The sequence below is a fragment of the Oncorhynchus keta genome, chromosome 5 (assembly GCF_023373465.1).
Source record: "Oncorhynchus keta strain PuntledgeMale-10-30-2019 chromosome 5, Oket_V2, whole genome shotgun sequence".
Lineage (NCBI taxonomy): Eukaryota > Metazoa > Chordata > Actinopteri > Salmoniformes > Salmonidae > Oncorhynchus > Oncorhynchus keta.
The window spans coordinates 25,813,788-25,840,216 of record NC_068425.1 but is presented as its reverse complement, the minus strand read 5'-3'; the positions used below and the strand labels follow the sequence as shown (position 1 = coordinate 25,840,216).

At 43.2% G+C, this 26,429-nt stretch overlaps 1 protein-coding gene across 3 annotated transcripts in view; it reads right to left on the bottom strand.

Annotated features, from left to right (window-relative positions):
* LOC118374090 (acid-sensing ion channel 2) overlaps nt 1–26,429 on the bottom strand; it is a 558,305-nt gene that overhangs the window by 53,154 nt on the left and 478,722 nt on the right. For all 3 annotated transcript variants that reach the window (XM_052519271.1, XM_052519270.1, XM_052519269.1), the window contains one exon: nt 5,139–5,289. In XM_052519271.1, coding sequence (XP_052375231.1) covers nt 5,139–5,289 — 151 coding nt within the window. The remainder of the gene's footprint in view (nt 1–5,138; nt 5,290–26,429) is intronic.

The following is a 26,429-nucleotide window of genomic DNA, read 5'->3' as shown; positions in this document are numbered from 1 at the left end:
TGTCTAATATGTCTGGTATGTCCATTGTGTCCGGTTTGTCTGGTGTGCCCAGTGTGTGTAATATGTCTAATATGTCCGGTATGTCCGTTGTGTCCGGTTTGTCTGGTGTGCCCAGTGTGTCTAATATGTCTAATATGTCCGTTGTGTCCGGTTTGTCTAATATGTCTAATATGTCCGGTATGTCCGTTGTGTCCGGTTTGTCTGGTGTGCCCAGTGTGTCTAATATGTCTAATATGTCCGTTGTGTCCTGTTTGTCTGGTGTGTCCAGTGTGTCTAATATGTCTAATATGTCCGGTATGTCCGTTGTGTCCGGTTTGTCTGGTGTGCCCAGTGTGTCTAATATGTCTAATATGTCCGTTGTGTCCGGTTTGTCTAATATGTCTAATATGTCCGGTATGTCCGTTGTGTCCGGTTTGTCTGGTGTGCCCAGTGTGTCTAATATGTCTAATATGTCCGTTGTGTCCTGTTTGTCTGGTGTGTCCAGTGTGTCTAATATGTCTAATATGTCCGGTATGTCTGTTGTGTCCGGATTGTCTGGTGTGTCCAGTGTGTCTAATATGTCTAATATGTCCGGTATGTCCGTTGTGTCCGGTTTGTCTGGTGTGTCTAATATGTCTAATATATCCGGTATGTCTGTTGTGTCCAGTGTGTCTAATATGTCTAATATGTCCGGTATGTCCGTTGTGTCCTGTTTGTCTGGTGTGTCCAGTGTGTCTAATATGTCTAATATGTCCGGTATGTCCGTTGTGTCCGGTTTGTCTGGTGTGTCCAGTGTGTCTAATATGTCTAATATGTCCGGTATGTCCGTTGTGTCCGGTTTGTCTGGTGTGTCTAATATGTCTAATATATCCGGTTTGTCTGGTGTGTCCAGTGTGTCTAATATGTCCGTTGTGTCCGGTTTGTCTGGTGTGTCCAGTGTGTCTAATATGTCCGGTATGTCCGTTGTGTCCGGTTTGTCTGGTGTGTCCAGTGTGTCTAATATGTCCGTTGTGTCCGGTTTGTCTGGTGTGTCCAGTGTGTCTAATATGTCCGTTGTGTCCGGTTTGTCTGGTGTGTCCAGTGTGTCTAATATGTCCGGTATGTCCGTCGTGTCCGGTTTGTCTGGTGTGCCCAGTGTGTCTAATATGTCTAATATGTCCGGTATGTCCGTTGTGTCCGGTTTGTCTGGTGTATCCAGTGTGTCAAGTGTGTCTAATATGTCCGGTATGTCCATTGTGTCCGGTTTGTCTGGTGTGCCCAGTGTGTCTAATATGTCTAATATGTCCGGTATGTCCGTTGTGTCCGGTTTGTCTGGTGTATCCAGTGTGTCAAATGTGTCTAATATGTCTAATATGTCCGGTATGTCCATTGTGTCCGGTTTGTCTGGTGTGCCCAGTGTGTGTAATATGTCTAATATGTCCGGTATGTCCCTTGTGTCCGGTTTGTCTGGTGTGCCCAGTGTGTCTAATATGTCTAATATGTCCGTTGTGTCCGGTTTGTCTAATATGTCTAATATGTCCGGTATGTCCGTTGTGTCCGGTTTGTCTGGTGTGACCAGTGTGTCTAATATGTCTAATATGTCCGTTGTGTCCGGTTTGTCTGGTGTGTCCAGTGTGTCTAATATGTCTAATATGTCCGTTGTGTCCGGTTTGTCTGCTGTGTCCAGTGTGTCTAATATGTCTAATATGTCCAGTATGTCCGTTGTGTCCGGTTTGTCTGGTGTGTCCAGTGTGTCTAATATGTCTAATATGTCCGGTATGTCCAGTTTGTCTGGTGTGTCCAGTGTGTCTAATATGTCTAATATGTCCGGTATGTTCGGTTTGTCTGGTGTGTCCAGTGTGTCTAATATGTCTAATATGTCCGGTATGTCCGTTGTGTCCGGTTTGTCTGGTTTGTCCAGTGTGTCTAATATGTCTAATATGTCCGGTATGTCCGTTGTGTCCGGTTTGTCTGGTTTGTCCAGTGTGTCTAATATGTCTAATATGTTCGGTATGTCCGTTGTGTCCGGTTTGTCTGGTGTGTCCAGTGTGTCTAATATGTCTAATATGTCCGGTATGTCCAGTTTGTCTGGTGTGTCCAGTGTGTCTAATATGTCCGGTATGTCCGTTGTGTCCGGTTTGTCTAATATGTCTAATATGTCTGGTTTGTCCGTTGTGTCCGGTTTGTCTGGTGTGCCTAGTGTGTCTAATATGTCCGGTATGTCCGTTGTGTCCGGTTTGTCCAGTGTGTCTAATATGTCTAATATGTCCGGTTTGTCCGTTGTGTCCTGTTTGTCTGGTGTGCCTAGTGTGTCTAATATGTCCGGTATGTCCGTTGTGTCCGGTTTGTCTGGTTTGTCCAGTGTGTCTAATATGTCTAATATGTCCGGTATGTCCGTTGTGTCCGGTTTGTCTAATATGTCTAATATGTCTGGTTTGTCCGTTGTGTCCGGTTTGTCTGGTGTGCCTAGTGTGTCTAATATGTCCGGTATGTCCGTTGTGTCCGGTTTGTCTAATATGTCTAATATGTCTGGTATGTCCATTGTGTCCGGTTTGTCTAATATGTCTAATATGTCCGGTATGTCCGTTGTGTCCGGTTTGTCTGGTGTGCCCAGTGTGTCTAATATGTCTAATATGTCCGGTATGTCCGGTATGTCCGGTTTGTCTGGTGTGCCCAGTGTGTCTAATATGTCTAATATGCCCGTTGTGTCCGGTTTGTCTGGTGTGTCCAGTGTGTCTAACATGTCTAATTTGTCCGGTATGTCCGGTTTGTCTGGTGTGCCCAGTGTGTCTAATATGTCTAATATGTCCGTTGTGTCCGGTTTGTCTGGTGTGCCCAGTGTGTCTAATATGTCTAATATGTCCGGTATGTCCGTTGTGTCCGGTTTGTCTGGTGTGTCTAATATGTCCGTTGTGTCCGGTTTGTCTGGTGTGTCCAGTGTGTCTAATATGTCCGGTATGTCCGTTGTGTCCGGTTTGTCTGGTGTGTCCAGTGTGTCTAATATGTCTAATATGTCCGGTATGTCCATTGTGTCCGGTTTGTCTGGTGTGTCCAGTGTGTCTAATATGTCTAATATTTCCGGTATGTCCGTTGTGTCCGGTTTGTCTGGTGTGTCCAGTGTGTTCAATATGTCTAATATTTCCGGTATGTCCGTTGTGTCCGGTTTGTCTGGTGTGTCCAGTGTGTCCAATATGTCTAATATGTCCGGTATGTCCGTTGTGTCCGGTTTGTCTGGTGTGTCCAGTGTGTCTAATATGTCCGTTGTGTCCGGTTTGTCTGGTGTGTCCAGTGTGTCTAATATGTCTAATATGTCCGGTATGTCCGTTGTGTCCGGTTTGTCTGGTGTGTCCAGTGTGTCTAATATGTCTAATATGTCCGGTATGTCCGTTGTGTCCGGTTTGTCTGGTGTGTCCAGTGTGTCTAATATGTCCGTTGTGTCCGGTTTGTCTGGTGTGTCCAGTGTGTCTAATATGTCTAATATGTCCGGTATGTCCGTTGTGTCCGGTTTGTCTGGTGTGTCCAGTGTGTCTAATATGTCCGTTGTGTCCGGTTTGTCTGGTGTGTCCAGTGTGTCTAATATGTCCGTTGTGTCCGGTTTGTCTGGTGTGTCCAGTGTGTCTAATATGTCCGGTATGTCCGTTGTGTCCGGTTTGTCTGGTGTGTCCAGTGTGTCTAATATGTCCGTTGTGTCCGGTTTGTCTGGTGTGTCCAGTGTGTCTAATATGTCCGTTGTGTCCGGTTTGTCTGGTGTGTCCAGTGTGTCTAATATGTCCGTTGTGTCCGGTTTGTCTGGTGTGTCCAGTGTGTCTAATATGTCCGGTATGACCGTTGTGTCCGGTTTGTCTGGTGTGCCCAGTGTGTCTAATATGTCTAATATGTCCGGTATGTCCTTTGTGTCCGGTTTGTCTGGTGTATCCAGTGTGTCTAATATGTCCGGTATGACCGTTGTGTCCGGTTTGTCTGGTGTGCCCAGTGTGTCTAATATGTCCGGTATGACCGTTGTGTCCGGTTTGTCTGGTGTGCCCAGTGTGTCTAATATGTCTAATATGTCCGGTATGTCCTTTGTGTCCGGTTTGTCTGGTGTGTCCAGTGTGTCTAATATGTCCGTTGTGTCCGGTTTGTCTGGTGTGTCCAGTGTGTCTAATATGTCCGTTGTGTCCGGTTTGTCTGGTGTGTCCAGTGTGTCTAATATGTCCGGTATGACCGTTGTGTCCGGTTTGTCTGGTGTGTCCAGTGTGTCTAATATGTCCGGTATGTCCACTGTGTCCGGTTTGTCTGGTGTGTCCAGTGTGTCCGGTGCCTCTGCTTAGGAGCCAATGGTCTTGATTTAAGTCTTTAAAGGCACTGAGGCCCTGCTTCTCTGAGGTGGAAGCAGTGAGGAGGAAGCTGTGAGTAGGAAGTTCTGAGCCCCCTGTTATCTGCTGACAGGACTGAGCCAGCTTGTTGTGTGCTAATTAATCCATACAGGCACAGAGGGATAAACAAGGGCACCATCCAGGGCCCTCCATCCCACTAGGAGACTCTACAAAGAGGTCTACACTCTCACTGTGCTTCTAGATGCCCCTCTGTATAGCGATTTAGCCTCTGCCTCATCACAACAGACTTAAACACACCAGTGATGGGAAGGGACAGCTGAGGAGAAGCCTATGTGTCCCACTGCTAATCTGAGAAGAACATGTGGAGAATTGATTGGGGAAAATAAACAGCATGATACATGTTCTATATATGGATAGTAAATATAGTCTATCTGCTAGAGGGCCCATGACTTGGCTTGATGCTGTGCTTCAACAACTCCCCTGTCTTCACTTCCACGCAGGTTGAGACGTGAGCAAGGCTTTCAATGAGGCTCATTGGGCAGCTAACATGTTAGGCAGCAAGATCCCTCCTACACAAGACTATCTCACAACTCACATGGCTTTTTCCACTTTGTACAACAAATTGTGAGGAAACTGATAAAGGAATGGCATCGCTTCCAAATCTGAAAGGAAAAGCACATCCTGACTTGACAGCAAGTCAATACATTTTGGGCAGAATTTATATAAATGGTGAAAAGCACAGGACATAGAATATAACCTTGGGGGACACCAGTCGTCAACTCCACACAGTCAGATTGAACACCCCCTACATGGATACATTGTGACTTGGATGGAGAGGGTCAGGTATGGTGTAGTTGGGCCTACCTGTGTCGCCCCACACGGGTAGGTACTCGTCCTGCTGGATGTCCAGCATAATCTCCAGGCCGTTCCCCGTCCCTCCCTTCATGGTGGTCCGCAGCGTCTTCCCCTCCTCCGCTGCGTTGAACATGTAACACTTCCCATACCTGGTGAACACCTAGAGAGAGAGAGAGAGAGAGAGAGAGAGAGAGAGAGAGAGAGAGAGAGAGAGAGAGAGAGAGAGAGAGAGAGAGAGAGAGAGAGAGAGAGAGAGAGAGAGAGAGAGAGAGAGAGAGAGAGAGAGAGAGAGAGAGAGAGAGAGAGAGAGAGACAGAGAGACAGAGAGAGAGAGAGAGAGAGAGAGAGAGAGAGAGAGAGAGAGAGAGAGAGAGAGAGAGAGAGAGAGAGACAGAGAGAGAGAGAGAGAGAGAGAGAGAGAGAGAGAGAGAGAGAGAGAGAGAGAGAGAGAGAGAGAGAGACAGAGAGAGAGAGAGAGAGAGAGAGAGAGAGAGAGAGAGAGAGAGAGAGAGAGAGAGAGAGAGAGAGAGAGAGAGAGAGAGAGAGAGAGAGAGAGAGAGAGAGAGAGACAGAGACAGAGACAGAGAGAGAGAGAGAGAGAGAGAGAGAGAGAGAGAGAGAGAGAGAGAGAGAGAGAGAGAGAGAGAGAGAGAGAGAGAGAGAGAGAGAGAGAGAGAGAGAGAGAGAGAGAGAGAGAGAGAATGAGACAGAGACAGAGAGAGAGAGAGAGAGAGAGAGAGAGAGAGAGAGAGAGAGAGAGAGAGAGAGAGAGAGAGAGAGAGAGAGAGAGAGAGAGAGAGAGAGAGAGAGAGAGACAGAGAGACAGAGAGAGAGAGAGAGAGAGAGAGAGAGAGAGAGAGAGAGAGAGAGAGAGACAGAGAGAGAGAGAGAGACAGAGAGAGAGAGAGAGAGAGAGAGAGAGAGAGAGAGAGAGAGAGAGAGAGAGAGAGAGATTAGTACTGAACTTGTTATGTACACATGGTGGCATCAGGAGGTGGACTGATATATTAACTAATCATAAACTGGTACCATGACATTCCCTGAGGCGGTTTAGGGAAGAACTGTCCTTATAGCCTTCTAAATGCATTAAGAAATCAGCAGAACTAGATATGATAATGATTGTAACACCCTACAGGCAAATTCAAATGACAACAACAGAGCTGGTAACAAAAGTTAAGTATTAAGGATTCATGTGGAGACGAGGAACACAAAATGTTGATTTGTCCCTTGGTTGCCCTTGATAGAAATCCATGATCAATCCCAAGGGCACACAACAACCTTCTAACACATTCTCCTATGATTACCAAAAATTGGAAGAGGCACCTTGTGCCTTTTAAAAATGTGTTTACGAGCATACACTTTATGGCACGGCAATGGGCCACATTGGAGACAAATCCTATCATTTCAGTGTAATGGAGCATGTGGCTGTTGTTCCCTCTCCTTTCAAGTGGCTGGATGAGCAGAAGCATTTACAGGCTGTGGAGCCCTCACTCTCTGTAGAACAGCTAATAACAGGCTTTCTGCAGCTCCACTCTGCTCCGGTCAGGTGGAGAAAGCATTTTTCAGCTCCTATATTGGGTAAAGTAGGGCCAGATTAGGCCTTAAAGGAAAGTAGAGAATTGAAAAAAGCATGGGCACTTTATCCTGTAATCACTTAAAAGCGGTGCTCACTCTGCTATTAGTGGCATGGAGTTCATGGGAGGAAAAACCTGCATTCGCATTCGAGAAGGAATGCATGGGGAAAGCTCAGATTTTTCTTGGTAATAACTGAACTTTTGCCTCTCATTCAATCAAACAAATCGGCACAGTTATATGTCACACCACTGTGCTAGATAGCGACTTTGAGGTCTATATGAATACTAGACAGGTGTAAAATGCAGAATCAGTGCAGCTTATTTAGAGACAGGTGTGTAAAAGATGTACACACGTAAATTAGATGGGTGTTGGGAGGTCCCTGCTCATGGATAATAATCACCATAACAACCCTCAGCCCACCTTCCTTTCCCTCACCAATCAGAGAAGGACTGAGGAATAGAATGTTGTTTGAACATCTTCAACAAGGTCACACACTCCAAGCCTTCTTATTGGATAGAAGCAGTGGCCTATCTGCCCTTCTATGTTCCGGTCTGGGATCAGTGTGGTTCTGGGAGCTCAGAATGGTTACAGTTACAGTGCCTTCAGAAAGTATTCACACCCCTTGACTTTTCCCTCATTTTGTTGTGTTACAGCCTGAATTTAAAATGGTTACATTAAGATTTTGTTTCACTGGCCCACACACAATACCACATAATGTCTTAGAGGAATGTTTACTAAGTAATTAAAAATGTTTACTAAGTAATTAAAAATGAAAAGCTGAAATGTCAATAAGTATTCAAACCCTTTGTTATGGCAATCCTAAATAAGTTCAGGAGTACAAATTTGCTTAACAAGTTAACAAGTCACATAATACGTTGTACTCACTCTGTTCGCAATAATAGTGTTTAATATGATTTTTGAATCATATTAATCTCATCTCTGTACCCCACACATACAATTATCTGTAATGTCCCTCAGTTGAGCAGTGAATTTCAAATACAGATTCAACCACAAAGACAAGGGAGATTTTCCAATGCCTCACAAAGAAGGGCACCTATTGGTAGATGGGTAAAACAAAGCAGACATTGAATATCTGTTTGAGCATGGTGCAGTTATTAATTACACTATGGATGGTGTATCAATACAACCAGTCACTACAAATATACAGGTGTTCTTCCTAACTCAGTTGCCGTGAAGAAGGAAACTGCTCAGGGATTTCACCATGAAGCCAACAGTTACAGAGTGTAATGGCTGGGATAGGGGAAAACTGAGGATGGATCAACAACATTGTACTTACTCCACAATACTAACCTAAATATCAGTGAAAAGAAGGAAGCCTGTACAGAATTAAAGTATTCCAAAACATGCATCCTGTTTGCAATAAGGCACAAAAGTAAAATTGCAAAAAATGTGTCAAAGAAATGAACTTTATGTCCTGAATACAAAGTGTTGTGTTTGGGGCAAATCCAATACAACCCATCACTGAGTACCACTCTTCATATTTTCGACCATGGTGGTGGCTGCATCATTTTATCCTTGTCACTGGCAACGACTAGGCACTTTTTAAAGTTAAAAGTAAATAGAATTACGGGCCTCCCACAGCGGTCTGCGGCATCACTACAGCCTGGGGTTCGATCCCAGGCTGTGTCATAACCGGCCGTGATCGGGAGTCCCATAGGGCGGCGCACAATTGGCTCAGCGTTGTCCGAGTTAGGGGAGAGTTTGGCCAGGGGAGCTTTAGTTGGCTCATCGCACTCTAGCGACTCCTTGTGGTTGTCTGGCCACCTACAGGCTGACTTGGGTTGTCAGCTGAACAGTGTTTCCTCCGATACATTGGTGCGGCTGGCTTCTGGGTTAAGCGGGTGGGTGTTAAGAAGCACAGTTTGGCGCATCATGTTTCGGAGGAGGGATGACTCGATCTTTGCCTCTTCCGAGCCCATTGGGGAGTTGCAGCAATGAGACAAGATCGTAATTGGATCGCATTTGGATATGACAAAATTGGGAAGGAAAAAATGAATAATAGTAATAGGAATACCACTAAGCACAGGCAAAACCTATGTAAATAAGATATTTCTGTATTTCATTTTCAATACATTTGCAAACATTTCTAAAAACATGTTTTCATTTTGTCATTATGGGGTATTGTGTGCAGATGGGTGTGATTAAAAACATATATTTAATCCATTTTGAATTCAGTCTGTAACATAACAAAATGTGGAATAAGTCAAGGGGTATGAATACATTCTGAAGGCACTGTAAGTCTTCTTAATAGAGGGCTTTTCCATGACCAGCAGGGTTGGGTAGGTTACTTTCTAAATGCCATCCGTTACAGTTACTAGTTACCTGTCCAAAATTGTAATCAGTAACGTAACTTTTGGATTACCCAAACTCAATAACATAATCTGATAACATTCATACTTTTAGATTACTTTCCCCTTAAGAGGCATAAGAAGAAGACAAAAATGTATGTTACCAATTGAACAGCATCTATTGAAGGATAAATGAATGTTATAGTTTACATATATGGATGTTACATTTTACTTTATGGGTTGGTTATGCAGGCTTCTTCTAATCCATTGCTTTCTACTGTATACAATAATATGATTCAATTCTATCTTTACACTAAAAACCAAAGTCTATCAGAATTCCAGTCATTCCAATAAATGTTAGACCCCTTGATCTTCAAGAATAGGACTTGGAAATATAGTAGTAAAGATTAGCCAAATTGTAACCCCAAAACTAAGGACTTACTAGCCATTCCTACTCTGTTTATGATTTTGTTGTCATGAGGACTGATTAGGCTCATTGACTCGAGTTGGAAAGAAAATGCTGCGCTCACGGAATGGCATGCTTTGAGCACTACTGAAAACTTCTATATAATTGCAAAAGGGTTTTTTAAATGATCAATTAGCCTTTTAAAATTATAAACTTGGATTAGCTAACGTGCCATTGGAACACAGGAGTGATGGTTGCTGATAATTGGCCTCTGTACGCCTACATAGACATTCCATTAAAAATCTGCTGTTTCCAGCTACGGTAGTCATTTACAACATTAACAATGTCTACACTGTATTTCTGATCAATTTGATGTTATTTTAATGGACACATTTTTTTTTGCTTTTCTTTCAAAAACAAGGACATTTCTAAGTGACCCAAAACTCATGAACGGTGTGTATATCATTTATAAGTCCAACAATGGATATAGCTATAAGGGCACAAGGCGAGACCCAAATGCAGACAGAGGAGGCAGATGGTAGAGCCCTGAAATGTATTATAACAAATGGAGTAGGCAAAGGCAGGTTGGGGACAGGCAAGAGTTCATAAACCAGGTCAGAGTCCAAACAGTACCAGACGATAGACAGTCTCGAGGTCAGGCCAGGCAGGGGTCAGAAACCAGATCCGGGTCCAAAACAGTACAAGGGGATAGGCAGGCTGGTAGTCAGAACAGGCAGGCTGGTAGTCAGAACAGGCAGAGTGGTCAGGCAGGTGGGTGCAGAGTCAGGACAGGCAAGGGTCAAAACCAGGAGGACTAGGAACAAACAGAGATTGGGGAAAAATATGAGGAAGGAAAACCCCTGGTTGACTTGGCAAACAAGACAAACTGGCACAGAGAGACAGGAAACACAGGGATATATACACCGGGGATAAAAAGCGACACCTGGAGGGGGTGGAGACAATCACAAGGACAGGTGAACCAGATCAGGGTGTGACAGTAGCAACTACAGATTGCCCCTTTAAGTCTATCAAAAGTGTGCACGTTTCAGCATGTGTCCATTAGGACTATGGATATTTATTTTATCAGCATGAATTAGATTGAGCAATAAAAGCCCCACTTTTATTCCATAGGCTGGGATCCTCTCTATGCGGCTTTTGCAAGAGCGCATTTTTCATTGGCTGTCCACTGGTTTCAAAAACAATGATTGATAGGAAGCTTAAAGTTATTGAAATCAACCATTATTGGGTTCAAATACACATTTAGATTTGTGAACAGCCATCCACAACAACCACAATCCATAAGGCACAAATGGCTAAATGAGAGAGCAGCAGTGTGATTCACATCAAAGAGTTATGTAGATATCAATAGTAAGATATATCCGTATCGTTGTAGACTACACCACTGCTGTCATCCTTATCTCATTGCGTTTATTAACATGTGATCATCTTTGGATGCTGACAGCAATCGCAACAATGGAAGACAGTCTACAAAAGCCTATTCCTGCTCTTTTCCCGTGATCCATCAAACTCACTCAGGTGGAACAAACTTAAACTTGAGCCTTTTTTCAATGCTGATTTCAATGTCATTGAGGAAAGAGAAGTGTCAAAGATTTTTTTCTGCAAACATGCTTTCTGAATTTAAAAGTAATCCTCTAAGTCAAAGATTTTTTTCCGAAACATGCTTTCTGAATTTAAAAGTAATCCTCTAAGTCATCTAGTTTTTCAGAATGATCTGTAATATGATTACAAGATTTTTGCTGGTAACGTAACAGATTACAGTTATCGTTTTTAGTTCATCCCTTACATGTAATCCGTTACTCCCCAACCCTGATGGCCAGTGTATGAGTGCTTCTATGGACATGAGTAATTGTCCAGGTGGACAGCGTTATGGTGATAGAAGGATGTGGGTAGAAAGGGAGTACGAGACACCCCCTTCTCCTCAGTAGAGCAGCTCCCTCCTTCCACAGATATGAATCTATCTAAATGATACATCAGGGGCTAAGAGCTGCCACAGCCCAGAGACGGGGGATACATATTCATGGAGAAATCACTCTTGGTTTGCAGGTACCCGTGTCTCGGTGTCTGTCTCTGACTGGGACTGGGCTTAACTGTACCAGGGATGGCTCCGGTTGATAGCATAGTGACAGAAATACCAGAGTGTATAGAGACCAATATGGACCCAGCCTGCATGACTGGAGAATATCAACATCAGCAGCATGTCCCAGCATAGACAGTAATCTGTCAATGTCAAAACACATTGGTCCAAACCTAACAGACCAAAAAGCAGACTGAATGGGATTCAACATGCAGCAGCATCCCAGTAAACAGGTTGTTTTGGTCGTCAGCATGACTAAAGTATCTCTGTCTGCTAATTAGAGCTTACATTAGAGTTAATAAGCATCAGCCCAAACACTCAAGTGCTCCCTTGGAACCCTCGCTGCTAACTGGGCAGGTAACATCATGTTTAATTACCCAGCGGTCATTTAAACTTGCATGATATGTCTGTGAGTTTCTGTGAGTGTGTGTATAACACAGACAACGTGTATCTGCACTGCCCAACACTGCTCCCCTACAGATGTACTGTAGTAATGGTGCTCTGAACTCTCCTCCTCTGAAGTTGTTGGTGTCTATTAGGGACCATCATCATCATCATCCTCTCTCTGGAGCTTCTTGTCAGACCCTCTCTGTCTCTAGAAACAGTAATGATGTACTGTATGAGTGACAGGGAGGGCTAGGACCAGGTCAACATCCTATTAACACCTTACCACACCTCATCAGCCACGCCACGGGGGAAGTGCCAACCAAAAGTTGCCAGGGTTGTTTTGTCATTTTGGTACCCCTCAGACAGTTGTCTGACCCTACTGTCTCTCCTTCATCTTGTTCCCTCCCACTCAGTTATTATCTCCACCTCTGCTTGCCTCGAGTCATTCTGTCAGAGGGAGGAGAGTAATGACTCCTCACACCACCACAGAAATATTAAATAACTTTGGTACCTGGCCAAGGAGCGGTTACAGGCAATACCTGTAAAGTAGCAAACTAAAGTAAAGAGACACTTCTCAGAGTTCTCATGCACTGAGGCCATTACTTTTCTGAAAAACAGGATGGTAGAATATGGACCATGAGTATCAGCATTCTCAAAATAGCTCCATCCTGTCTGCTATTAATACAGTGCCTTGCGAAAGTATTCGGCCCCCTTGAACTTTGCGACCTTTTGCCACATTTCAGGCTTCAAACATAAAGATATAAAACTGTATTTTTTTGTGAAGAATCAACAACAAGTGGGACACAATCATGAAGTGGAACGACATTTATTGGATATTTCAAACTTTTTTAACAAATCAAAAACTGAAAAATTGGGCGTGCAAAATTATTCAGCCCCTTTATTTCAGTGCAGCAAACTCTCTCCAGAAGTTCAGTGAGGATCTCTGAATGATCCAATTGTCACACCCTGACCATAGTTTGCTTTGTATGTTTCTATGTTTTGGTTGGTCAGGGTGTGAGCTGGGTGGGCATTCTATGTTACATGTCTAGTTTGTCTAGTTCTATGTTTGGCCTGATATGGTTCTCAATCAGAGGCAGGTGTTCGTCATTGTCTCTGATTGGGAACCATATTTAGGTAGCCTGTTTGGTGTTGGGTTTTGTGGGTGATTGTCCTTAGTGTCTTGATGTCCTTGTTCTGTGTGTATGTGCACCAGTATTAGGCTGTTTCGGTTTTCGTTATGTTTATTGTTTTGTAGTGTTTGTATTTAGATTCGTGTTGCTTCAGTTGAATAAACATGGATCGCAATCTACACGCCGCATTTTGGTCCGACTCTCTTTCCCATACAGAAAACCGTGACACCAATGTTGACCTAAATGACTTATGATGATAAATACAATCCACCTGTGTGTAATCAAGTCTCCGTATAAATGCACCTGCACTGTGATAGTCTCAGAGGTCCGTTAAAAGCGCAGAGAGCATCATGAAGAACAAGGAACACACCAGGCAGGTCCGAGATACTGTTGTGAAGAAGTTTAAAGCTGGATTTGGATACAAAAAGGTTTCCCAAGCTTTAAACATCCCAAGGAGCACTGTGCAAGCGATAATATTGAAATGGAAGGACTATAAGACCACTGCAAATCTACCAAGACCTGGGCGTTCCTCTAAACTTTCAGCTCATACAAGGAGAAGACTGATCAGAGATGAGGCCCATGATCACTCTGGATGAACTGCAGAGATCTACAGCTGAGGTGGGAGACTCTGTCCATAGGACAACAATCAGTCGTATATTGCACAAATCTGGCCTTTATGGAAGAGTGGCAAGAAGAAAGCCATTTCTTAAAGATATCCATAAAAAGTGTCATTTAAAGTTTGCCACAAGCCACCTGGGAGACACACCAAACATGTGGAAGAAGGTGCTCTGGTCAGATGAAACCAAAATGGAACTTTTTGGCAACAATGCAAAACGTTATGTTTGGCGTAAAAGCAACACAGCTCATCACCCTGAACACAGCATCCCCACTGTCAAACATGGTGGTGGCAGCATCATGGTTTGGGCCTGCTTTTCTTCAGCAGGGACAGGGAAGATGGTTACAATTGATGGGAAGATAGATGGAGCCAAATACAGGACCATTCTGGAAGAAAACCTGATGGAGTCTGCAAAAGACCTGAGGCTGGGACGGAGATTTGTCTTCCAACAAGACAATGATCCAAAACATAAAGCAAAATCTACAATGGAATGGTTCAAAAATAAACATATCCAGGTGTTAGAATGGCCAAGTCAAAGTCCAGACCTGAATCCAATTCGAGAATCTGTGGAAAGAACTGAAAACTGCTGTTCACAAATGCTCTCCATCCAACCTCACTGAGCTCAAGCTGTTTTGCAAGGAGGAATGGGAAATAATTTCAGTCTCTCGATGTGCAAAACTGATAGAGACATACCCCAAGCGACTTACAGCTGTAATCGCAGCAAAAGGTGGCGCTACAAAGTATTAACTTAAGGGGGCTGAATAATTTTGCACGCCCAATTTTTCAGTTTTTGATTTGTTAAAAAAGTTTGAAATATCCAATAAATGTCTTTCCACTTCATGATTGTGTCCCACTTGTTGTTGATTCTTCACAAAACAATACCGTTTTATATCTTTATGTTTGAAGCCTGAAATGTGGCAAAAGGTCGCAAAGTTCAAGGGGGCCGAATACTTTCGCAAGGCACTGTAAATGACCAGTTCTTGACTTGGGCAGGAGCTCACCGAACCAGCACCTCAAATGTTCTAGTACTTGAGCTCCTGTTCCTCTTATAGAATATTAGCACCTAAATATAAAAAGGACCGGCACCCAAAATGAGTATCGGCACCTATTTCAAGCAGTGTAAATGACAATGTTGCTTATAATACCAGATGTGGTTATGCATGATTGCTTCATACTCAGCAGTGTTTGAGTCAATATGTCAGACCACTATGGCCTATTTATTACCTTACCTCCCTAATCTGACTTCATTTGCACACACTGTAAATAGACTTTACTATTGTGTTATTGACTGTATTTGTATTTGTGTTTGTTTATTCCATGTGTAACTCAGTGTTGTTGTTTGTGTCGCACTGTTTTGCTTTATCTTGGCCAGGTCGCAGTTGTAAATGAGAACTTGTTCTCAACTGGCCAACCTGGTAAAATAAAGGTGAAATAAAAATAAATAAAATAAAGATATGCACAAGCCAATACAGAACTAAAAACATTGACTGTTGTCAGGTCTTCATACACCCCCATCCGTCTATTCTGATCAGTTTGGCTAGAATGGTCTTGTTGACATTGAACTCTTCAAGCCACTAAGCATCAAAGTTGTCTTTGGTGATGAAATGCTGTTGATGCAATTTCTTCATTACTTTATTTTAAATGAGTCGCTAAGGCGTTGATTGAACCCTGGTCTTGAAATGTCACAAGAGTCAAACCCTTCCATGTTAATATAACGTTAGCTGACACTGTCCACAGGGCAGTCAGGGCACGAAGCAGGAGAACAGAGATGAGCTGCCAATTAGACGCCTGCCTTCGCCTCGTCCACCCAACATAACTTATTAGCATTCACAAGAAACAGTGTGAACGTCCGGGAGCAAGACATCGCCCTAAGGCATGCCGTGACCCAGCCTGCATGTCGACCAGCCTCTCCCAGGGTGAAGTCAAAGATGACACGGCCATTAGAGAGCCACCTTCCACTGTGATGAAAGGTCAGTTGGTGTTAGTTAGCGCCAGACAGACGACAGACACCTTCCCACTGTGTTTGAAGAGTTGCCTGTCCCTGGCTAATGCCGAAGACTACAGTTAGACATCTGAAAATAAAGCGTTACAAAGAGACAAGTCATTATGCCTGCAGTGTGCTGTGGCTGTGATGGGTACAGTAGTGAGAATGGTTAATGACTTCATGTGTTCAGCTGTCATTATTGTGAAGAGCTTTATGATAAATATGCCTACGATAATATGCCTACAATAAATATGCCTGTTTCTTCAACTATTATTGTAAAGGGCTCCGAAGTCCTTTTCCTCATTTGTTACACACACACGCACGCACGCACGCAGAGATGGGATAATATACTATCTTGTTGCCATTACAAAATACTCTGAAGAAAATGTATTAAATTGAAATACAAGATGCTAATTACTATTTTACCAAATTTTCCAAATACAATATACATTTTTAAATACACGGCTTCACTAAAACAGCAGTCTCAGTAACGGTTCTAAAAACATTGTACTTGCTATGACTTTGATTTGTCGTTGTTTATCTACCTTAGTTGAATTCAGTGACTAAGTCGCTCTGGATATGAGAGTCTGCTAAATGACCAAAATGTAAATGTAAAAATAAACACACAATAATGCACACTGGGCATTATTAATTGGCATTGTTTTGGTGGACGGAGCTTAAAATAATATATTTTGACATTTACATTTATCACACCATATTGTCATCAGACTTCTGATACCAATGCAGGGTGAAATGGGGCCACAAAACTGTGAACTGCAAAAAAAAAATGGTATAGAAAAGTATTTTGTATTTTGAAAATACAAATTACAGGTCTCAAAGTATCTTGTTACAAATTACAATGGATTGTAGTTCAGAAGTAATTAAATACGTATTTAACATAAATGCAACATAAAACTACCCATCTACACACACACACACACGCACGCACGCACGCACGCACACACGCACACACGCACACACGCACACACACACACACACACACACACACACACACACACACACACACACACACACACACACACACACACACACACACACACACACACACACACACACACACACACACACACACACACACACACACACACACACACACACACACACACACACACACACACACACACACACACACACACACACACACACACAGAAAATACAAATAAGAATTTTAACTAAACTTCATCCAATTTCATTATGCCAACACAATGATGGATATCTCAGACAGACACTATCTTTTCCTTATTCTGTTGTTTCTTCCCCCTCACTCTACTGTTTATTGCCTCCTCTTCCTGTCTGTGCCACCACAGGCCTCTGAAGTGCAGAGCGTATCTATATGACCTCTCAATTAGTTTAGATTGTTTAGATGAGTTTATTAGTCAGGGGCGCAGATGTAATCGCAGGGTACAGTGACATTCTTAGTTCAGCTGATGGGGTCACCGTGGAGACGACAGGAAACGTGACTCAGGAAGAGGATGTCCAGTCATGCTCTACGCCCCCTCTCCTTCCCCATTCACTTCACTTTCTCACCTCAGCAAGACTGACCCCGCAAATCCATATCTGCTGATGGCCAGCCAACGCCACGCCACGTTGTCTGTCTGCCATATCTACCGTTATGTTTACCTCTGTTAAAATGCTGCATGTTTTACACTATTTCAATCGATTCACTTTAATAAGAGCAGAATGGTTTCTGTTTGTGAAAAATAAATAACCAGGACACAATGAGCGTTCAATGCTAAATAAGCAAAGGCCAAGGCAGTCTTGTGACATGCTGACCCCAACTCATTCAATTTTTGTACTTTTTATTTAACCTTTATTTAACTAGGCCAGTCAGTTAAGAACAAATTCGTATTTACATTGATGGCCTACTAAAAGGCAAAAGGGGGTGAGATTAAAAATAAAAATTAAAATTCAATAAAACTATAGGACAAAACACACATGACGACAAGAGAGACACCACAACACTACATAAAGAGAGACCTAAGACAACACAACACTACATAAAGAGAGACCTAAGACACCACAACACTACATAAAGAGAGACCTAAGACAACACAACACTACATAAAGAGAGACCTAAGACAACACAACACTACATAAAGAGAGACCTAAGACAACACAACACTACATAAAGAGAGACCTAAGACAACACAACACTACATAAAGAGAGACCTAAGACAACACAACACTACATAAAGAGAGACCTAAGACAACACAACACTACATAAAGAGAGACCTAAGACAACACAACACTACATAAAGAGAGACCTAAGACACCACAACACTACATAAAGAGAGACCTAAGACAACACAACACTACATAAAGAGAGACCTAAGACAACACAACACTACATAAAGAGAGACCTAAGACAACACAACACTACATAAAGAGAGACCTAAGACAACACAACACTACATAAAGAGAGACCTAAGACAACACTACATAAAGAGAGACCTAAGACAACACAACACTACATAAAGAGAGACCTAAGACAACACAACACTACATAAAGAGAGACCTAAGACAACACAACACTACATAAAGAGAGACCTAAGACAACACAACACTACATAAAGAGAGACCTAAGACAACACAACACTACATAAAGAGAGACCTAAGACAACACAACACTACATAAAGAGAGACCTAAGACAAAAACATAGCAAGGCAGCAACAGATGACAACACAGCATGGTAGTAACACAACATGACAACAACATGGTAGCAACACAACATGGCAGCAGCACAGGGTACAAACATTATTGGGCACAGACAACAGCACAAAGGGAAAGAAGGTAGAGACAACAATACATCACTCAAAGCAGCAACAACTGTCAGTAAGATTGTCCATGATTGAGTCTTTGAATGAAGAGATTGAGATAAAACTGTCCAGTTGGAGTGTTTGTTGCAGCTTGTTCCAGTCGCTAGCCGAAGCGAACTGAAAAGAGGAGCGACCCAGGGATGTGTGTGCTTTGGGGACCTTTAACAGAATGTGACTGGCAGAACGGGTGTTGTATGTGGAGGATGAGGGCTGCAGTAGATATCTCAGATAGGGGGATGTGAGGTCTCAGAGGGTTTTATAAATAAGCATCAACCAGTGGATCTTGCGACAGGTATACAGAGATGACCAGTTTACAGAGGAGTATAGAGTGCAGTGATTTGTCCTATGAGAAGCATTGGTGGCAAATCTGATGGCTGAATGGTAAAGAACATCTAGCTGCTCGAGAGCACCCTTACGTCTCCGTAATCTAGCTTGGGTAGGATGGTCATCTGAATCAGGGTTAGTTTGGCAGCTGGGGTGAAAAAGTAGCGATTACAATAGAGGAAACCAAGTCTAGATTCAACTTTAGCCTGCAGCTTTTATATGTGCTGAGAGAAGGACAATGTACTGTCTAGCCATACTCACAAGTACTTGTATGAGGTCCAAACCCTCAGAGGTAGTAATCACACCTGTGGGGAGAGGGGCATTCTTCTTACCAAACCAAATGGCCTTTTTTTGGAGGTGTTCAGAACAAGGTTAAGGGTAGAGAAAGCTTGTTGGAAACTAAGAAAGCTTTGTTGTAGAGCGTTTAACACAAAATCCGGGGAGGGGCCAGCTCAGTGTAAGACTGTATCATCTGCATATAAATGGATGAGAGAGCTTCCTACTACCTGAGCTATGTTGTTAATGTAAATTGAGAAGAGCGTTGGGCCTTGGATCGAGCCTTGGTGTACACCCTTGTTGACAGGCAGTAGCTGAGACAGCAGATGTTGTGACTTTATACACTGCACTCTTTGAGAGAGGTAGTTAGCAAACCAGGCCAAAGACCCCTCAGGGACACCATACTCCTTAGCCGGCCCACAAGAATGGAATGGTCTACCATATCAAAAGCTTTGGCCAAGTCAATACAAATAGCAGCACAACATTGCTTAGAATTAAGGGCAATGGTGACATCAATGAGGACCTTTAAGGTTGCAGTGACATATCCATAACCTGAGCGGAAACCAGATTGCATACCAAAGAGAATACTATAGACATCAAGAAAGCCAGTCAGTTGATTATTGACAAGTTATTGACAATGAGCATACAATAATAATGTATGCTGATGTATTTATATTGACTACCCTGTCGTATATATTCACATAGTATAGCGCTCCAGCAATCCTATTCACACAACCAGAGGAGAAAAAGCCTGTATTCATTCTTACTTACAGTACAGTCCTACACATGACTGGATCCTCCTCTATTTCTCTTTGATAGAATAAGCAGGTAATAAGACACCTATCTCACTCATCCCATTTATTTTGCTGGCAGGCAGGGGAAGAAGTGGAAAATGATGGAGTAAATTAACATTTGAAGCTTTAAGAGCCAGCCAACTGGTTTTATCAGTTCTTCTCACTCAGCGAGGGGCAGCAGGCTTAAAGCTTAAATTCCACTTCCATAAGCATTCTATTGTGATGTGATGTTATTGTTCGCCAAATCAATTTCCATTATGGGTGAATTTAGAAGGTTTTTCATGGTAAACCAAAGCAGCACGAGAGAGAGAGAGAGAGAGAGAGAGAGAGAGAGAGAGAGAGAGAGAGAGAATAAATGAGAGAGGGATACAGAGAGGAAGGATTAAAGTGTGTAAAAAAGGCCTTTGAGTTACAAGGTGTGCACCCCCCCCTCTCGACGCTGCAGCATTTTAAGTGGTTCTGTTGTTAAGATGAATAATTCAGAGAGAGAGAGAGAGAGTGCTGCTAAGCAAGGCTAGGTAGCTACCTGGCACCATGGAGGGCTTCAGCCACACTAACACACTCCTGGGCGCCGTACGCACGTATTCCTCTTCCTGAATGTCAGAGCCAAGTTAGCACTGTGAAACTACACAACTTCCCCATAACCAAACATAATTCATACACATTAAACAAATGTCACCTTTTCTGTGATGTGTTGTGAAACTTTGTGGAACGGGATATATCACCCAATCCAAATGTAATTTACCATTCCAGTCGATAATGTATTTTATTTATGGACCTCCAGGGTGGCGCAGTGGTTAAGTGCGCTGTACTGCAGCGCCAGCTGTGCCACCAGAGACTCTGGGTTCGCGCCCAGGCTCTGTTGTAACCGGCCACAACCCGGGAGGTCTGTGGGGCGACGCACAATTGGCCTTGCGTCGTCCGGGATAGGGAGGGTTTGGCCAGTAGGGAAATCCTTGTCTCATTGCGCACCAGCGACTCCTGTGGTGGGCCGGGCGCAGTGCGCGCTAACCAAGGTTGCCAGGTGCACAGTATTTCCTCCGACACATTGGGTTGGATGGCGCTGTGTTAAGAAGCAGTGCGTCTTGGTTGGGTTGTGTATCGGAGGATGCATGACTTTCAACCTTCGTCTCTCCCAAGCCCGTACGGGAGTTGTAGCGATGAGACAAGATAGTAGCTACTAAAACAATTGGATACCATGAAATTGGGGAGAAAAAGGGGTAAAATTCAAAAATAAAATAAAAATAAGATAATGTATTTTATGAGAGCATGTTTAGCATCTAAGGTTGGTGATACAGTAGGACACAAGATAGCTGTTGTTGCTGCCAGCCTGATATTTATGTTCATGGAGAGACAGCGAGAGAGATGGACAGAGAGAGAGCAAGATAGACAGAGAGAGAGAGAGATAGACAGAGAGAGAAAGAGAGTGAGGGGGAGATAAAGAGAGTGAGATAAAGAGAAGAAATGAGAGAGAGAGAGAGAGAGAGAGAGAGAGAGAGAGAGAGAGAGAGAGCGAGAGAGACTTATAAAGAAGATCCCTCCCCTGAGTGGAAATGATCCTGGCCGGATGGGAATTAAATCCAGGCTGTGATTGGTGCCAGATCCCCGGTGACCCATAACCTGAGAGCAGCGTTCCATCCCCAGGTTTAATTGACTTTACACGGGGGAGGCCATGCACAGAGCACTGCCCTCACCTCTGCTGAATGAGCTCATCCATTAACATGCTGCCTGTAGATGGACTGCAATGATCTTACCTATTTGAATCCCCTATGAAACAAACTTGCTTCATACCATGGCATTGTTGAATACTTGTTTCTGAACGGCTTGAAGGGCATACTAGAGCGCGCATTATTTATTCCTTGTCCTCTCTGCAACTGTATTAGTCTATATATTTGTTGTATTTGACCTGAAAGTATATGTCACTCCCTGACCATAGATTGCTGTGTATGTTTCTATTTTTAGTTTGGTCAGGGTGTGATGTATTCTATGATTTAGGTCTAGGTTTCATTTTCTATGTGTTTGGCCTGGTATGGTTCTCAATCAGAGGCAGCTGTCTATTGTTGTCTCTGATTAAGAGCCATACTTAGGTAGCCTGTTTTCCCATTTTGAGTTGTGGGTGATTATTTTCCGTTACAGTGTTTCCATCATACGGGACTGTTTCGGTTTTCCTTTATTCTTTTGTTAGTTTGTATTCAGTGTTCAGTTTATTAAATTTACAACATGAACACTTACCATGCTGCGTTTTGGTCTACTCCTTCTTCCACCAACGACAGCCGTGACAGTATATTACTGTAGGTTATGGGTAATGCTAGCCAAATAGAAGAGCATGTGGATGTTGTGGGGAGCAGTCCTCCTCCTGACTGCTGAAATATAAAGGTAAATGAGCAGCCAGGGGTGATACATCATCTTAAACTGGAGCTTGGCAGCATGACCAGAACTCAGCACCAATGGCTCCTCACAGACCAGAACAGCCCGACTCAGCCCAGAACAGAACAGCCCAGTCCAGCCTACCCCACAGCACTGACACAACTTTATCCTATTTACATTCTTTACAATATGTTTTGTTATCTGTACTGTGCAGCACATAGAGATGTGTCTTTTAGTTGAGATCATTTCTACAGTGGTACACTGCCTGCTAAAGTGTTAGTTCTCTTCCCTCCCCTGAAGGCTGTACTCAGTGGGGTCACAAAGAGCAGCCTGCATGTCTGAGAGACATCAAATAAAAGAGGAAGTTGCCTTCAGGTCATGTTCTCACCGAATACTGATTTAATTGCATTCCCTTTCTCTATCTTTTCCCCCTCTCTTTTACCCCCAGAATGTAGAATGTGGCGTCTAGCCATCCCTCGGTTGCAGTCTGTCTATCTCAGGTACATTTCTGTTCCCGCTGTCGCTCTGAGTGGAGGGTAGTGGGCATGTGAACGACCACATCCGCTGCCTGCTGCCCCAGGCTCATCAATCACATCTGGTCACACATTCACACTCATTATTTTGTATAACTCTGGCTCCAAGGCGGCTCCTCCGGGGCCCGCCTCACCTGTCATGGTCTTTGCAGGGCTAATGGGAGGTGAGTAATGGGTGAGGGGTAGAGGACATGTGGCAGGTCCTTATCACAGACAGGAAGAAACGGACAGGTAGGAACAGGCACGTCTCACTCACACAGTCCATCAGCTGTGTGTATGCTGTCAGAGGTGATGTCTGAGCTTTGATAAGGCCGTCTAGAGTGTTTAGTAGGCTACATCACCATGGTGATAATGACCATTATCAATCAGTCCCTCTATCTCTCCATGGGGGAGCAGCATTGACCTTGAAGGAGTTTGGAGAAGTTTTGAAAATAAATCATCTGAGTGGTGCTATAACTCCCAGCCGTACCCCTGGCTCCGGTGACCTTTCAACCTAAACACAGTGCTTATAGCCATATGTCAAGCTACATGGAGGAGCTTCCTGAGACACAGTAATGATGTATGTCAGCCCATTCTGTTACCACTGAATATTTCATGTTCCAAGGGGAAGATAAAGAGGTACATGTCTCACAGCCAATTAACAATATGAACTAACATACCATTATCTTGATTAACTAGCAAATAATTAATTACATTAACTAGCAGCCTATTAACTTAAAGGCTACTACAATTTGCTGTGTCAGTTGCCTTTCCGGGATTGTGGTCATGTGCTTGCACACCTCCTCCCCTCCATAAAGGCCCCATCTTTCCCAGTTAGGTCCCCCACACACCTGATCAGGCAGTCCTCCATCTAAGCTCTCTAGCCTGTCTGGATGAAAGAGCGGACATAGATGTGATCTGGACTATGATGTCTAGTAAAACAAATATAAATGCAAGTGTATAATGACCATGAATGTCAGGTATGATGGTTGACATGGACAGTGTATGTACTGTATGGACCTGGTCAGGCCTGGTCTGTACTCTCTCCTGCTACACTGTGGTATTGACATTCCCCTATGCTTTGGTCCAACCCTGTCAGTGTTTTCGACTGAAGGGCTCCAGACAGACAGACAGAGCCCTCCCTACTGAGTTTAAAGAGCAAGGTTTCCTGCAACAAATGCCCTGTTTAATACATTGTGGAGAGCAAGGCCCTGTGCCTTTTCACAAGTAGCTTGAGCTGGGTGCCTAACAAAAGGAGCAATGTGTGTATGAATTAAATGAGAGACCATCACAGAGGGATAGAGAAAGCCATAATTAAACGGCCACAGCTTTATACATTTGAAGTCGGAAGTTTACATACACCTTAGCCAAATACATTTAAATTAATTTTTCCCCCATTCCTGACATTTAATCCTAGTAACAATTCCCTGTTTTAGGTCAGTTATGATCACCATTTTTTTAACGAATGTGAAATGTCAGAATAATATAGTAGAGAGAATTATTTATTTCAGCTTTAATTTCTTTCATCACGTTCCCAGTGGGTCAGAAGTTTACATACACTCAATTAGTATTTGGTAGCATTGCCTTTAAATTGTTTAACTTGGGTCAAACGTGTTGGGTAGCCTTCCACAAGCTTCCCACAATAAGTTCCTCCAAACATAACGATGGTCATTATGGCCAAGAAGTACTATTTTTGTTTCATCAGACCAGAGGACATTTCTCCAAAAAGTACAATCTCTGCAAACCGTAGTCTGGCTTTTTTATGGCTGGTTAGGAGCAGTGGCTTCTTCTTTGCTGAGTGGCCTTTCCGGTTATGTCAATATAGGACTTGTTTTACTGTGGATATAGATACATTTGTACCTGTTTCCTCCAGCTTCTTCAAAGGGCCTTTGCTGTTGTTTTGGGATTGATTTGCACCTTTGCATCAAAGTACATTCGTCTCTAAGAGACAGAATGCGTCTCCTTCCTGAGCGGTATGATGGCTGTGAGGTCCAATGGTGTTTATACTTGCGTACTATTGCTTGTACAGATGAACTTGGTACCAGGCATTTGGAAATTGCTCCCAAGGATGAACCAGGCTTGTGGAGGTCTACAATTGTTTTTCTGAGGCCTTTTCCCATGATGTCAAGCAAAGAGGCAATGGGTTTGAAGGTAGGCCTTGAAATACATCCACAGGTACACCAATTGACTCAAATGATATAAATTAGCCTATCAGAAGCTTCTAAAGCCATGACATCATCTTCTGGAATTTTCCAAACTGTTTAAAGGCACAGTCAACTTAGTGTATGTGAACTTCTGACCCACTGGAATTGTGATACATTGAATTATAAGTGAAATAATATGTCTGTAAACAATTGTTAGAAACATGACTTGTGTCATGCACAAAGTAGATGTCCTTACCGACTTGCCAAAACTATAGTTTGTTAAAAAGAAATTTGTGGAGTGGTTGAAAAATGAGATTTAATGACTCCAACCTAAGTGCATGTCAACTTCCGCCTTCAACGGTATAAAGCCTGATCGCTTGGTAGATTCAGCTGTGAAGATCTGTCTGTTATGAGTCAGTGATTCATGCTAGGATTAATAACAAACTATTGACCACTCAGCACCAGGAATGATTTGATTGTTGGTCTGGTTACAAGAGTGTAGCCCTAAGATCATAACACAGAGAAATACAGACCTGACAGAATGGTCGCAATAAGTACATTTTATATCTACTAGGCAGCGAGCGCACCGGGCCGTGAAATAACACCTAAGAAATTAAATAATATGTTGATCACGCAGATAGCTAACAACTTTGGGAGTTACGTTGTTAAAAGGTTGTCTGCTGGTATGCCCTTTGCGCTTGAGTTTTGCTTTGTTTATTGCCAGCATTAATCTGCCAGAGTGTAATCTGCAGCGCAGAGGCATGTTGGTAATGAGTACGGGACAAAAAACAAGGGGACTCATCTACTGGGAATAGAGAAAACAGAGACAATTTAAGCTACTATACTCCAATGACTTCACTCAGAGGCTTTGTGCCTCAGCCAAAGCCCTCACGCAGTAAATAATCAAAACGAGGAGGCAAATAAGAATTAAAGAGTGATCTAAACACTGGGAGGGAGGGAGGGAGGGAGGGAGTATTCCCTGGAGTGAGACTGATCACACATTTAATGCCTAGCTATTATAGCTGTAATTCAGGGATGGGCAACTGGCGGACCGCGAGCCATATGCCCTCGGATCAATTTCATCAAAATAAAATAAAAATATATACAGTATATACAGTACCGTTCAAAGATTTGGGGTCACTTAGAAATATCCTTGTTTTTGAAAGACTGAGATACTGGCCTTCTAGGCAGAGTTTCTAAGAAAAATACATATCTCAGACTGGCCAATAAAAATAAAAAATTAAGACGGGCAAAAGAATACAGAAAACAGAACAGAGGAACTCTGCCTAGAAGGCCAGCATCTCGGAGTCACCTCTTCACTGTTGATGTTGAGATTGGTGATTTGCAGGTACTATTTAATGAAGCTGCCAGTTGAGGACTTGTGACGTGTCCGTTTCTCAAACTAGACACTCTAATGTACTTGTCCTCTTGCTCAGTTGTGCACCGGGGCCCCCCTTTCCTCTTTCTATTCTGGTTAGGGACAGTTTGTGCTGTTCTGTGAAGGGAGAAGTACACAGCGTTGTACGAGATCTTCAGTTTCTT